This window comes from Periplaneta americana, chromosome 6 (assembly GCF_040183065.1).
Source record: "Periplaneta americana isolate PAMFEO1 chromosome 6, P.americana_PAMFEO1_priV1, whole genome shotgun sequence".
NCBI lineage: Eukaryota > Metazoa > Arthropoda > Insecta > Blattodea > Blattidae > Periplaneta > Periplaneta americana.
Window position 1 is genome coordinate 143,787,636 of NC_091122.1, and position 16,626 is coordinate 143,804,261.

General features: G+C 36.1%; 1 protein-coding gene across 1 annotated transcript in view; it reads right to left on the reverse strand.

The window, feature by feature from the left end:
* Positions 1–16,626, reverse strand: part of LOC138701876 (meteorin-like protein) — a 476,089-nt gene that overhangs the window by 264,296 nt on the left and 195,167 nt on the right. Inside the window, exon 2 of the mRNA XM_069829214.1 lies at positions 3,857–4,269. Within this exon, the coding sequence (XP_069685315.1) occupies positions 3,857–4,269 (413 nt within the window). The remainder of the gene's footprint in view (positions 1–3,856; positions 4,270–16,626) is intronic.

The following is a 16,626-nucleotide window of genomic DNA, read 5'->3' on the forward strand; positions in this document are numbered from 1 at the left end:
AAAATTTGATTGGGCTAGCCGCCGTCCTTGAATATCAAGGAACCTGATCAGTGGTTCTTTAACCTCGTTATGCTTTCGTTCTGGTGTTTGTTCACCCCTTATTTCCTCAGTCTGCCCCAAAGGTATTTTTCCTTCCGGCCTCCCAACTAACACTATATGCATTTCTGGATTTACCCATACGTGCTACATGCCATGCCCATCTCAAACGTCTGGATTTAATGTTTCTAATTATGTCAGGTGAAGAATACAATGCGTGCAGTTCTGTATTGTGTAACTTTCTCCATTCTCCTGTAACTTCATCCATCTTAGTCCCAAATATTTTCCTATTCACCTTATTCTCAAACACCCTTAGCTCTGTTCTTTTCTCTCAAAGTGAGACTCCAAGTTTCACAACCATACACAACGATACATAAAAAAATTGTTATAGTTAGACATCACACCTCTGGCAGTATGTGCAATTACCATGAACGCAAATAACGACATTGCAATTCTGTTATCAGAGGAAAGAAGAGTATACAAATTGAAAAGGAATAAGGAATAACAACTTGTTCTTCCATTTTTTTTTCGAAGTATTTACTATCACAAGAAAAAAGGCCTAATAAACATGGGTGATAAAATTAATACCTTCTGAAATAATAGTACTTTTTTTATCAACATCATAAGAGATGTTCAATGTGATTTCCATTAGAAAAAGAGCATTCAATATTCCCAGAGATGGCAGTAATCATCAAAACAAGAAAGAAGGTCCAATAAACATGAATCTAAAATTAATACCTTCTGAAATATGAGTACTTTTTATCAACATACAGGAGATGCTCAATGTAACTTCCATTAAAAAAAGAGCATTCAATATTCTGAGAGGTGGTAGTATTCATCAGAACAAGAGAAAAAAATTCTAATAAACATGGGTAATAAAATTAATACCTTCTGAGATATGAGTATTTGTTTATCAACATACAGGAGATGCTCAATGTAACTTCAATTTAAAAAAAAGAGCATTGATTATTTTGAGAGGTGGTAGTATTCATCAGAAGAAGAAAAATTCAAACAAAAAAAAGTCGAATAAACATGGGTTATAAAATTAATACCTTCTGAGATATGAGTATTTGTTCATCAACATACAGGAGATGCTCAATGTAACTTCAATTTAAAAAAAAAGAGCATTGATTATTCTGAGAGGTGGTAGTATTCATCAGAAGAAGAAAAATTCAAACAAAAAAAGTCGAATAAAGATGGGTTATAAAATTAATAACTTCTGAGATATGAGTACTTGTTTATCAACATCATAAGAAATGCTCAATGTGATTTCCATTAGAAAAACAGCATTCAATAATCTGAGAGGTGGTAGTAGTCATCAAAACAAGAAAAATGTCTAATAAACATGGGTTCTAAAAGTATCATCTTCCGGAATATGAGTAATTGTTTATCAACATCATAAGAGATGCTCAACATGAGTCCTAAAACTAAACTTTTACGAAACAAGAGCTTTGAAATTGGTGTCGTACGAACAGCATATCTTCTAATGTGAGTTCTTGCCATTTTTATTGGATAATAATAATAATAATAATAATAATAATAATAATAATAATAATGTTTTATTTTCGCTGGCAGAGTTAAGGCCATAAGGCCTTCTCTTCCACTCAACCAGCCTTAATCAATACAATACATAAATTTAAATTACAAATATTTTCACTACACTTAAAAGGTTCTCCAGCAATAATCTTCACTACACATTTATTTAAATTTAGATAAATCTATACAGTATCATATCGGAAATGCAGTACACAGAAGAGTAACAAGGTGTGAGTTCGTAAGACGTAGGGTAGAAGGATGTGGTACAATGAATGGATCATATTGAGCATCTTCTACGTTGTTTATGAACAAGTACATCTCGGAAGGCAGTAATTTTAGAATCCATGTTTATTACACTTCTTTTTCTTGTTTTGATTAATACTACCACTATTCAAAGCCACCGGCGTAGCTCAGTCGGCTGAGGTCTTTGCTTGCCGATCCGGGGTTGTGAGTTCGATTCCCGCTTGGGTCGGTAACCTGGTTGGGTTCTTTCCGAGGTTTTTCCCAACCGTAAGGCGAATGTCAGGCAATCTATGGCGAATCCTCGGCCTCATCTCGCCAAATACTATCTCGCTATCACCAATCCTTAGTAGTTGATACAGCGTCGTTAAATAACCAAGTAAAAAACAACACTCAAATTATTCAATACTTTTTAATGCCATGCATGCATAATCAATAGTACAATGTGTCAACTGCAGCGGCACAGCACGTATAACTGAAAGTACAGTAAAAAAGTAAAGATTATTCACTATTTTTTCATCCCACGAAATTACTTGACTGTCCATACTTTACGACTGATTTATCTCGCATTAGTACAAGCTATATTACAATACGGCATTATAGGATGGGGTAGTGCTTATAGTACCTCCCTCATGCCAATAAATCAGCTACAGAAAATAATAATAAAAATATGCCTTAATAAACCTCTTGATTATCCTTCAGAGCTGCTGTATTCAGAATTTAAAGTATTTGACTTCCATCAAATTTACGATATAACAATGCATTACTGAATTTCGTACATAAAAACCGAAACATATTTTGTGCGAGATCGTGCGTATTTGCTTGTTTTCCGCACAAAACCAATACGCGATAAGTGTGAAATACCACATTCAGTATTCCCAACCTAACACACATAACAATTTCCCTCTTCTTACCGCTTAAGCGCGACATTCATTTTACTGCTTTAGGCTTTTAACATATTATTTTTAGAGACGTTTAACATAGTAATAATTATAAATTGGAAACTTACCACTGCAATTTTACCTAAATTGCAATGTTAATTATTGTTTTTAAATATTTGTAAAAATTAAGTAAAGTCTACTACTACACGAAACTTATTGCATTCCTGATACAAGTAACATTAAGGAAGCCGTGAAAAAATCAACAAGATTCCAGATGCCGATGTTATTACTGCAATATGTTATATAAATAATATTGTTAAAATATTAAAATGAAAAATAAATCATTACATAACCTTACCGCTTGTTTTAAGTTCGCATTTATAGACTGGGGAAAAAAAAGACAGACGTATATCACGGCCTGCTGGAGTATAGTAAACACAGAAAACATTTTATAGCAACAATGTTGAAGAAAGATATTTTGGTTTTCCGAAGTTGCCGTCATTAAACAGAAACCAACATGGAGATTTCATTGCAACTAATTAGAAATTCCTCTTTCAGGTATGTAATAAACGATCTTCGCACAAAATAATGTACGATACACGAGCGGTAAGTTTGTTTTCATGTTCTCGGAAATTAAGAAAGCTCAACTATGTTTCGCTTTTTCAATCTTTTCCTCGAACATGAAAACGTCAACATACCGCTCTTGTAACGTATATTACTACAATTTATATTCATATAAATATAAAACCAAAAGATCAGACAACATATGCTTGACAGTTCCAAAGTGTACTACAACTGTAGCATTTAATCACAGTAGCAACTTCGGTCCAAGGCTTTATAACATGATAATAGATAAATTTCCAAACACACAATTTGCTAATGCTCCTTATTTAAAAAAAAAAAATCTATTGAAAAGTGTTGTTAACAGAGAAAATTTGAAGTTCAATTATTGTGATATGTTTTTCTTCTTCTCTTTTTCTTTTATTACTTTTTATTCTGTTATTCAATAAAATGTCTTAACATTAACTTATGTGGAATGCCCCCTGAGCACGAGTAAGTAACGTACTCTTTCTGGGGGTGCTAGAGAGTTTTTATATAAAAAAAATCATTACGTACTATCTTTGTTCTGGCAATAAAGTATTATTATTGTAGGCTACACTGACCTTCCTGGGAGTCGTAGTATGACCTGCCCCTCGGCAGTGGCTGTAGATCATACGAGAAAGCTGCCACTTGCTTGTGGATGACGCTCCGTGATGAGGTCGCCTCCACGTACAGCGCCGCTTGGCCGTCGCGGCTCTGGAAGCACCTGGCGAGTTGTTGAGGCGCGTCGCCGTTCTCCTGCGAGGAGAACAGCGGCAGCAGGGAGCGAGGGCCTTCCAGGAAGATGTGCGCGCCGGAGAACGACCCGGACACTTTGACACAGCCACGAAAGTCTCTACCTGACGCTCCCAGACGGAGCAGAACTCTGAGAGCTCCTCGAGGGTATAGCCATTCCAGGTGACCCTGGGAGCAACGGAGGTACACGGGAGTCACGCCGCGACCGGAGATGTCGTCCACCTCTGACACCGAGAGACCACTGCAAAAGAGAAGGAATCAGTGGTTCAAGTACAAAATAGGTGTGCAATTTTCGTTTTAGCTTAACTTAAAAAAAATCGTTGTTCACACCTGTGGAGTAACGGTCAGCGCGTCTGGCCGCGAAACCAGGTGGCCCGGGTTCGAATCCCGGTCGGGGCAAGTTACCTGGTTGAGGTTTTTTCCGGGGTTTTCCCTCAATCCAATATGAGCAAATGCTGGGTAACTTTCGGTGCTGGACCCCGGACTCATTTCACCGGCATTATCACCTTCATATCATTCAGACGCTAAATAACCTAGATGTCGATACAGCGTCGTAAAATAACCCAATAAAACAAATAAAAAATTAAAAAATGGTTATCAATAAGAAAAATGTAGGTTTATCTCAAATTCAACAGATCGTACTGAAGACACAGAAGTTAGGTATTACCAGGGGCAGATATTTATGGAGATTAATTTTATCATTTGTTTTTTAATATTGGTGTCGACGGAGATTGTTGAAGATTGATTTGTAATCTTGGCGGAGAATAATGGAAATTTTGGAAAATACAATTATTTTGGAATTGGAGTATCAATTCAGTAAGAATATTACTTACCAATTATCATTACAGGTTCGTTGGATTCTGGTAAAGGTGCGGTATTGCCAATAGACAATATTTGTTGGATTGAGATTGTATTTAACACAAAAAAAAAAAAAAAAAAAAAACTTGCATCCTTCAAATTAACACTTACAAATTATTAGTGAAATGTTCAATTCTTCGTCTACTCAGTTCACTAATGTAATCAGAACACCTGGAATACCATGTAATGTAGCCTTACTTACTTACTTACTTACTTACTGGCTTTTAAGGAACCCGGAGGTTCACTGCCGCCCTCACATAAGCCCGCCATTGGTCCCTATCCTGAGCAAGATTAATCCAGTCTCTATCATCATATCCCACCTCCCTCAAATCCATTTTAATATTATCTTCCCATCTACGTCTCGGCCTCCCCAAAGGTCTTTTCCCCTCTGGCCTCCGAACTAACACTCTATATGCATTTCTGGATTCGCCCATACGTGCTACATGCCCTGCCCATCTCAAACGCCTGGATTTAATGTTCCTAATTATGTCAGGTGAAGGATACAATTCGTGTAATGTAGCCTACTTGGATATATATAACAAATTCAAGTGAAAAAAAAATCCGAGAGAAACTCAGAATATGACATTCGCTATAAAATGACGCAATAATAATAATTCGCGAATGTGTTCATATTTCGCTATTAGAACTCTATTTCGCGATTTGTCGCGATTGTTTTTTCAGCATATTATTTATCAGAATTATTTAATTCGTAAATATTAATAAAAATCTATTGTATATCTAGTATGTCGTGATTTTAATTAATAATTTATTGTATCATTTCTATTACGGCCTTATGTAACAGTATGAAACCCTATGCTAGCACTATCGAATTTATTATACAGACCTCTGGCTTGCGTCATCGCAAAGGACATCTGTCAAAGTTTTATCCATACCCCGCTTAAATACATGCACCATCTGGTGAATTTGGCAGAGCTGAGTACAATTTCAACCATTGTAATCAGTTCAACAACGGAAATATACATCTAGTTTTCATGGGAGAAATAAATCTGCACCTCTGAATAGAACTTGGGCCTTCTACATTTATAGTCCAAAATACTACCTTTTGAGCTGTAGCAAATGACAATGATAATTATCTTTTTAAAACAAGATATTTTGTGCGCTAATAGTAAAAGTAAGTAATAGTTGAGAAAAAGAGTATTTGTTTCTTTTTTTCCACCGTGACAAACAGAATTATAAAAACCTAGAGTTGGAGACAGGTATGTCTGTTTGATAAATTTCATGTAAACTTTAGTCAGATTTATAGCAAGCTGGCACAACAATTTATGAAAACGCCTCAACTCCTTATAATTAATGATGCAACTTTTATTTTCTCTATTTACGTTACCCTGTCCGGCGTGGATAGAAAAAACTAAATGAATGATTTACAAGTACACAGGGACGACATGCCTACCGATTTTCAGTCCTTCATTTGTCATTTCTCTTTTATCTTTTGTTGTCATCATGCAGTTTGACGTTTTCCTATATTCACCATATGTGTTTCTATCCATGTACGGTCATTTAACAGTTTCAACGCAAAGCCGACATTTACAATTAATTATGAGACGTAAACAGTTTTAATTGCTGTTCAAATTATACCTTTCAGCATCGTGTATCATAAAACATAATACACACGGCTGTAAACCTTTTAGAGTCTATTTAAATAGTCATAATTTACTTTTTACAGAAGGAAACCATATTTGTGCTCTATAGAATGGTCTGAAGAAAAATTATAGTTTATTTAACGACGCTCGCAAATCCCGAGGTCATATCAGTGTCGCCGGTGTGTCGGAATTTTGTCCCGCAGGAGTTCTTTTACGTAACAGTAAATCTACTAACATGAACCTATCGCATTTAAGCACACTTCAATGCCATCGACCTGGGCCGGGATCTAATCCGCAACCTCGAGCACAGAAGGCCAGCGCTATACCGACTACGCTATCGAGGCCGACTACAGAATGGCATGACTTGGGTTCATTGAAACGTATTACAAGGAAGGAAGAATATTAAATTCAGCAAAGATTTCGAATTTATAAAATGTTTATAATTAGGAAAATAGTTTGGGTTCATAGGGTGACCAGATTCACATCGATAAAAAAGAGGACACAAAGCTTCAAAAAGGAGGACAATGTTCGAAAAAAAAAGGACAGAAAACATGTATTTGGATTTAGGCTTATTATACATGTAGTTTAAAGTAGTTTAAATAATTCTGTCAATATCTATATTATTACAAAATATTTACAGTATAGATTTAGGCTTATATCATACTACTTAAAAGTATATTTTATTACAAAGTAGTTATGAAAACCTTAATAATAATGATTTTACAATTAGCTATATATCAACGTTTTTTTATTTATTTTAGTAGGTTATTTTACGACGCTCTATCAACATCTTAGGTTATTTAGCGTCTGAATGAGATGAAGGTGATAATGCCGGTGAAATGAGTCCGGGATCCAACACTGAAAGTTACTCAGCATTTGCTCATATTGGGTTGAGAGAAAACCCCGGAAAAAACCTCAACTAGGTAACTTGCCCCGACCGGGAATCGAACCCGGGCCACCTGGTTTTGCAGCCACCACCTTTAATCACTTCATAAAATATGTTACTTTATCTCAGTATTTTCATTTTTTTCATCAAGGAAATGAGTCAATGAAGATATGATTTATAACTGTTTATTAACGTAAAGCCACAAAATTGTTGATAACGCCCTTATCACAAAACACCGTCGATATAATTGAGAACGAATCACGGAGACGTCATTCAACGCTCGTGGACTGTGGAAGGAGAACCAATGCTTTCCCCATGCTTTCACCCCGCTCTCTCTCTCTCCCAGTTCTGCATCCCTGGATTAGATAGTAAATATTTAAAGACGATTTTTGGTATAAACTTTTGTTACCTTATTATTCCTTTAATAAATCTGGATAATTATCTCTTTCTTGATATCATATGCTGCATATATTCATTTGAAATTTTATATTTTCTACACAAACCAGTCTCTGTTCCATTCTTAATTATGTAATTCATATTATTCGTAATTTCTGATGACTTCTCTGCTTCCGTCTTCTAAAACATAACAGAGAATGTCTCTATAAGTGCTTCTAGTTTCTAGTGTTTGATGTTTAGTTTTAAGAAATTACTATAAATACAAACTTCAAGCTGGAATATCTCTATGAAACCGGGTGTTAGAGACTATAATAGCCGTGAGGAGTGACGAAGGTTAACCGCATCGGGGAAGACTTGAGTAGGCACCGTGTTGTTCTCGGAGCAACAAAGGCAGCAGGGAGATGCAATCCTGAACCAGTCTGGCACGTGACAACTACATACGAGATTCAACAAACAGGAACCGTTACAAAAAGAGAGCGAGAAAAGAAATTAACTACAGTGGTGTTCCAGATTACGAACAATCGCCAACAACTTCTGAAATCCAACAGTTAAGGAAGAAAACTATGCTGTTTCGTTTCTTACTTAGCTCAAATGCCTCAGAGTAATGGAGACACTAACTGATTTATGGTAATTACGAAGTATGTAGACGCGAGAGACAAAGTCCAAGTCTTCATTGCTTGATTTTTGCCTTTGACAGTTTCTTTTTAATATAAGAAACTGATTAGAAGGAACTTTTTAAAATTTATATTGAGTATGTTTGAATTCTAAAAATAAATTATATCTCTAATGTTTGTGACATGTGACCACTATTACTTAGACCAGCGTTTCTCAAACTTTTTAGAAGTGGGGACCACTTTTTTAAGACAGAACAGTTCCGCGGACCACCTTACATTTGTTCCCTTCGAAAGAAAATTTATCAGTTTTGCAGCATATTTTAATACCAGTATACTTGTATTTTAAAACAGAATTAATTAATTAAAATTAATTTAATTTAATTAATTTTATATTATTAACTAATTAAGTTAATGTTATTAGAAGAAAATTCATTTTTGGTTTTTAATAATTCAAGGCTATTAGAGTTTGGATAATCTTTAACTTATTAACTAAGCAAAATAAATTAATGTTGGTACTCACATTAATGAGATGGATGAGCCTGCCGATTCTTCTACAATTGTTATATATTTAGATGTATGCTGGTAAGCTTAAGTAGGAGATCGTCACATACATTGAGTCGATCTCGGTACTTCGTTTTTATTAGAGTCAGTGATAAAAACCCTTTCCTCACACAGATACGTAGAACCAAACTGAATTATAATCTATAAAGCACCACTGTACAGTTCATTATATTCTCTTTTCACTTGTGACGAGGTCCACAAATTAACCATACCTTCCGCTTGGAATTCCATTTTAAGTCCAGTGTCATTCGAGAGTTCAATTAACTGTTCACTTTCACTCAATGAAAGTTTGTTAGTTTCAATATCGCAATGAAAGGGATCACGAACCCATGAAAATTCATCATATTTACTTGGAAAATAAGTTTCAAATTGTGACTTCAGAGTTTCAAAATGCGAACATTGTATGTCACTGCATAATTCTTCTCCAATAACGAAATAAATTTCAACCAAAAAAAATTCTAGGGCTGAAAATGGTGGACAAATCCTCTGTTTTACGCAACTGACCCACAAACCAAGTTTTCTCTCGAATCCCCATATTTTCTCATGCGCATTGAGAACAGTCAAAGAATTACCTTGTAGACAGAGATTTAGTTCGATTAGTTTTGAGAATACATCTGAAAGATATCCCAATGTACTTAGCCACATGTCATCAACTGATGTGCAGGGAAAAGCTGGCGAGAAACACCACGTTCATAGTGCTTTAAATCCCTCTTTTGTTGTTGAGAGTAGAGTGGGAAGTCGGTAGACGAGTAGGGTAATAAATTTAATAAAATGTCAGTAGGTACTGGGAGAAAAAGTGAAAGGCAATTTACATGTGTCATTTTCAAACTCAGAGATTTTCAACTATAGTGTCATACGCAATTCGTTTGAATTTCACTTTTTCTTCTGTCCTTTTTGAAAGACCACAAGGGCAGACCTCGAGGACCACAGGTGGTCCGCGGACCATAGTTTGAGAAACGCTGACTTAGACAATATGACATGTTAATAGAGGAATAAAAGAAATGGAGTCTACATATTAACTTGGATAGAACCAAACGTGCAAATTGTGAATGTATGAGTTATACAGAGTGAGTTTTAAGTCCACCGACAAACTTCAGGGGTGATTCCTGACTGAAAATGGAGCACAAAAGTTCATATCACCTTGTGTCCGGAAATGCATAGTTCCCACGATAGATAGCACTGACGACATTCTCTTATAACGTGCAATGTGCGTTTTGTGTGTTGCAGATAGTGTGATTTAAGCAACGTAGAAGTACAATGGTCCGGTATTCATTCCAGGAACAAGATGATGTACCGAAAAATGGCTCCAAATGTTGTGTGAAGTGGGTGGTGCTGTCTATCGGTACATCCGTGCTGCCTCTCGACCGTTTCCACCTGCTTGGCCATGCAAGAATACCATCTCGGCTTGTTTTCCCTCAACTCAATACGAGCAAATGCTGGGTGCTGGACCCCGGACTAATTTCACCGGCATTATCACCTTCATATCATTCAGACGCTAAATAACCTGAGATGTTGATACAGCGTCGTAAAATAATCCCAAAAAAATTAAAGGTGGGAATTTATATCACAACATGAGGATATTAGGTTACCATAACAGATAAATTCTGTAGGACTGAAAATTAAAAAAATAAAATAATAATAATAATCTTTACGTAGATTCTTCGCCCGACAGTGCATATGTACTGTTGAATCCCGGCCACCAAGTCAATCAATTGAGTGCGCTCCTTGTATAATGGCAGTTGACTTAATATGTCGACATATATGTCGAACATGGAGGGAAAAACACAGAGGAGGAGTGTTCGATCCTGTGCTGGAGGTTTGAACTTCGGCGTAACTCAGTAGTTAGAGCGCTTGGTGCGTAAAACCAAGGACCCGGGTTCGATCCCGGCGCCGGAGGGAATTTTTATCCTCTAATAACCATTAATACAGTAATTTTATTGGGTTAAGAGGAGCTTATAATACAGACTTAAGATTATGTACAGCACACATTTTCCGTCATTAAGGCCCGATTGTATAAACCATTTAATCTTAGATCAGAGGTTAAATTGATCCTTGTTTCAGCTGAACTTGGAATTTTGTGTTGTATAAAGTCTAATCTGAGATTAATTTGTCTCAAACTAAAGTCAACTTTGACTGAAGAAATTTCTCCGATTAAGTTAGATGATCCAAGTTCAGTTATTTATTTTCTGTTTGAAATATACGAGTGACAGATTGTGCAAATAAAATATCCATTATTATTAATATTAATAGATATGATAGGTACATTTATATATATTTCTTTCAATTTCTTGCCTTAATACACAAACAATCTTATATTTTATAAGGCTCTATCGTGTTCAGCCGTATCAAATAACATAACCTATAATTATATTATGTTTATAACAAGCATTAATTATTAATGGATATGGTAGGTACATTCATAAATTTTCAATTAACTGTATTACTAAACAAAAATTATAAAGCTTTATTATGTTTAGCAGTATCAAACACCATAACATGATAACAACTTGGAGAACAGTCAACCTTCTTCTTATTGTCCGCCATTATTTACATTGCACAAAAAACCAGTGTCTCCAACAGAGTGTAATACGGAAAGTCGCCAAAAAGTAGTTGTAAAGTCGCTAGATTTCTCATTATCAACAAAGAAAGATTAAATTTTGTCACTATGGGGTGCTAAAAGGTCACTAAATCCCTATTTAAGCAATATAAAAGTTAAAAGAAATTGTTGTTGAAAAAGAGTTAAAGTCGCTAGATTGGCAACATTGAACAAACCTGTCCTCGCATCACGTATTTCACCTGTTTATGCGATGTTGCCAAATCCTTTTCACGTGAACTTAGACTGCATTTGAACCAAGGTAATTTGATCGCAGAAAAGTTTTATACAATAGAAGAAGTGTCTGAACTCGGTTCACTTTTCGATCTTCGATCAAAGTTGATCTTTAGTCAGGGAGTTTTATACAATTGGGCCTAAGTGTTCTGCTAAGAACGGCTATAATACAGTTATTAACTTCACACTATAATCCAGCTATGGGGACTATAAGCAAAGCAGGGAGGGAACGTTCCTACCCACCCCACATTCGTTTGATTGACAGGCATGGGGTAAAGCAGCTGTTTTGCTAAGGCAAGTGCAGTGGTGGATTCGACACACCTTGCGCATCAGTAATATCTCCGCTCTTATTTCTTGTTTCAAAATCTTTACAGTATTTTGTTTATAGGAAATACAGGTATCATACAATAATAAATCATGACGGCCACCTACTGTCATTAGGCAAATTATATATTTTTCAATTGTATAACTACTCCTTTATCATGTGCACAAAAAATTCTTGAATTGCCTTGTGATCGACATAATAAAGTATTTCTTTTTTAAAAACAATAAAGAAAAAAGCAAAGCTCCATTGTCATTTAATTGCACAATATATTAAAAGATACAATGCTCAACATAATAAATTGTTTCTTTTTAAAACTAATAAAGTAACTAAGCTCCATTGTCATTTAACTGGAAAACATATTAAACACAATATAATGATCAACAAAATCAATTGTTTCTTTTTATAAATACTAAAGAAAGTAAAACTAAGCTCCACTGTCATTTAACTTTAAAACATATTAAACAAAATACATGAGATATGAATGAAACGAAATACTACTGTAGGCCTATACTCCTGGTTTTCATTTTTTTGTTGTTGATTGCCCTCGAAATTTCTTGTTATTAACTAAAAAGGATATATTTGGCTCTAAAATAGAACAACTCAACCGTAATACTGAAACTAAATGCATGTCTGTGATCCTAGGCCTGGAGATACTTTTGGTCATATTCATTTTGAAAAGAAAAACAGCTCACAACAGTAAGTTGAGCCAAACATAGATACCACACGCATTGCAAATGTGCGCAGATTAGGGAATTGCTCCTCTGGTAGGTAATCCATTTTTTCCTAAACACTTTAGTGGCGTGCTCTTTTGCATCTCTATAGTGGCTCTGATGCTTGGGTAACATGAAATACAAATGGATTATTGAACAGACACATCTCCATGTCCATTGCAGTTCTTCTGAAAATCTTTCTTGGAAAGAGAACGCATCAAGTAGGCCTAATATGCACTCAAAGTTTTAAATAACTTCAGTTCCAGATACTACTTAATAAAATAACAATTATCTAAATCCTAAAAATACCATAAACACATCTTGTTTTGTATCTTTTCACAAATATTACGAAAATAGCTTTTAAAATTGTAAATAAATAATTGTAAGATCACCGAAGTCAGCTTTAGCCTATGCTTCCGATTAAAATGGCGTTTAATATTGAAGCGTTTTATATGCGCAATTTTAAACCCACATATTAAGCAACATACTTTCTTCTTTTTGTAAGTAACAAAAAATTCTTTCTGCCGCTCTTCCTGAAACTGACGTCCCGAGATCGAAGCCATACCCACCACTGAATGAAGCGTGTCTAGAGAAGCACCAGGCGGAGGAGAGAGACGGTGGAGTGGGGTAAGGCGGCTTTGAGTGCAGTGGCCCTTCGGAGCCATTTTTCCCCATGGTTGCTATAATCAAACAAGCACTTAAGTTACATACCTAATGCGTTTGTTGTTTTGCTGACAGTTAAATTTTGTGTACTTTATATAATAAACGCAAACAATATTGTACGTGCTTTAACAGTGTGTAATCTTAGCCTCAACTGTACCACCCCTACTTATCTGTTAAATTCCTCAGCGGGATGTTTGGCAAGAAAGCAAAGGCTATTCCACCAATTTAGCTGTTATCCAGCTATTCGTAAATTAAATATATGATAATTTTAGAGGTGTAACAATATTTTAGTACATGAAATCGCTCTAGTTCTCAATGAAATTATGTTCTATGTATTAAGGGAAACTAATTAATTCCCATTTCTCAAGAAAAGACATAAATAATTGATGGAACAGCCCCCATATGTTCATTGGGGAATCTTCTACTGGGTGTTCATTTCAAAGTGTGTCATGACGTCACTGTTGGTGAGTCAGCGATTTGAAGCGAGTTTCAGCTTTTATGTCAGAGAAGTTGCCTATTAATCAAGGCGTTCAATCTGAACTTAAGAACGTGTACGGTATAACTTGAACGTCGTAGCAACAGATGGCGGTCTGTATGCTACAATAACCTCTTTCGAACTGTGTTTTGCGCGGGCAAGTCGTACCCAGGGTATTTGTTACCATCGGTTGCGTACGGCAACATTCCACAATACAAATCAAATGCTCCGTGTCCTTGTTGACCGTCAAAGTTGTCAACAAATACTGTACGTAAGTAATTGTCTTAACCCTCTCCCCATATCCCGACAGTAAGAAAAAAATTCACCTCAGTACGTGTTTTCAAACAGTTCACATTCCTGCCACTGCAGGCGTTACCGTACGTATCGGTAAGTACTCTTCAGAATGAACGCCGTACTTGGTAGGCAACTTCTCTTGCATATAGGTTATACGCCTTTGCGGAGATGTAGGAAGATTGAATTCTCTAGGCTCATCGGCTAGCCACATGACGACATACAGCGAGCCATGACACACTTTGAACTGAACACCCAGTATAAATGTGCCATGTATTTTACGGTTTGATGTTACATGAGAGATCTGTATGAAACGCCTTTCAGTTTAGACTATACGCACGTCTTTCGATCAAGCCTATTTCAGCATAAACGTTCTGTCTCACGTCAGTCAGTTAAGGGTTGTTTAACCTTGCAGGAAGTTCACTCGCCAGTATCTGACGTAATGAAAGAGTTCGCTAAATGCTGAATAAGGCGATATTCATTTAATGTACAGGGCAACAAGAGAATCTGTACATATTGCACGGGAGATCTATCGGTAAAGATTTCCAAATCGTTAGATATAGTATCTCTTCGTCCTGGAAGTATTAACGAAACTAAAACCGTAATATTTTTTCATGTATAAAAATAACTCCGAAGGTTAAGAAACCTTTTGCATAATGTGGTTCAGTACTTATACAGGGACATCATTTTATTTTTACTAACATTTTTAATATTAACCTGTCTATACCTTTAGAGAACAGGAAACACCGCTTGCTCCCCCCTCCAAGACTGGAGTTCGATGATATTGGCGTAAAACACAAATCACTCTACTAGGTATAGGAAGGAAGAAAAGTAGTTCATCCATTTACGTAAACTAGGAAATATCGCGATTTTCAGTTTGATAATTTTCATTAGGTTTTTCTTTAATCAAAATACAGTACTGTATTAAGAATAAGTGTTTTTACTCACGACGAGAGTTATCCATGCGAACGTATTCATTATGCAGTGTATATTATACTGTCTACAACACATTAGCGTACAATATAGAGAAAGAAGTTAAATTGAAAAATAATCATAATATGAATATTTAAACACAATTTTGAAAATGGTGGCCGTTCATTTCGATACAGGCTTCAGTTCTTTTGTGCATATTATCGCACTATAGAATATTGCATCTAATTCCAATTGCCAGTTTCGTCCTTCGTACTAGTAACTCATGTTGAAATAATTCTGTACCTACTCTACGTACTGTAAATTCAATCTTCACTTCTGCCCGACCCGAAAATATACAATTACTCAGACATGCTATCTACTGTCCGTCCAAGTGGTTATGCCGCAGGATTGTAGAAAGGGAGGAAATCACGTGACAGTTAATTACTTAACGAGGCCCTTTTATTTAAGTTAAATTAAACAGCTGTATAATATTACGTAAACTTCCAATTCCTAAGAGAAATTGTTTTCAGAAAAGAGCTAAGACAGCCCAACTATTACAGAGGGGCGAGCAGAAGCAGGTGGGGGAAATCGGGATGCGACGTAGGAAAACGGACAGTACCTGTGCGAAAATATGATTCAATATTGAAAGCTCTTTCGTCACTGGAAAACGCGAACATATTTCTGGAACGTACTATACTCAGTAACTCAGTACGGCTTACTATCTGCGGTTTTGGTTCTGTGTGGAGTTGGAACTTCTTTAGTAGAAGGGGTGGGAGTGAAGTACATTCAAAAACTCAGGTACAATAAAAATTGAAGTAAAAATAAAATGATGTCCCTGTATTATCATTGATTATCTCTACAAATATTTGTACGTATAGCCTTTACATATTGTATAATATATGTCGTGATATTCTCGTCGAAGGATGAGGCCCTGTGACGTTTCGGTGCATGTTATACAAATATATGAGTCGTTTACAACCCACCACCACTGCGATTAACCAATAATTAATTGGACAGACCGCGAGAATATCCTATTATGGCGGACGTCACGCAAACACAGGATATTCCCTATATTTCAAGATAGGAATGATAATGAAAAGATAAATTATGAAATTTTGATGGAATAACGCGGGAGAAACAGAACAACTTCGAGAAAAACACTCATAACCCTGGCTTTGTCCACCACAAATAAACTCCATCATCGCCGAGATCTGAAGTCGTCGTAAAAGAGCGCTCTGCTATCTGAGCTAGTCTGCCAAACGTGCGATTAGAACTAGCGAGAATCGTGTTCTGCACTTAAACGTCCTCCGAATGTCCCTTCAACATGCCTTTTGCTGTTTCGATCGTGCAACATGACCCAACAGCTCGACTCGGATATTTGTGAGCGAAATAAAGGGAATATAACTGGGGCAATAAAATAAACATTACAACCAACATAATCTCCGAAGGAGCTAGTTGGCTGCGGACTGAATAGTGCAG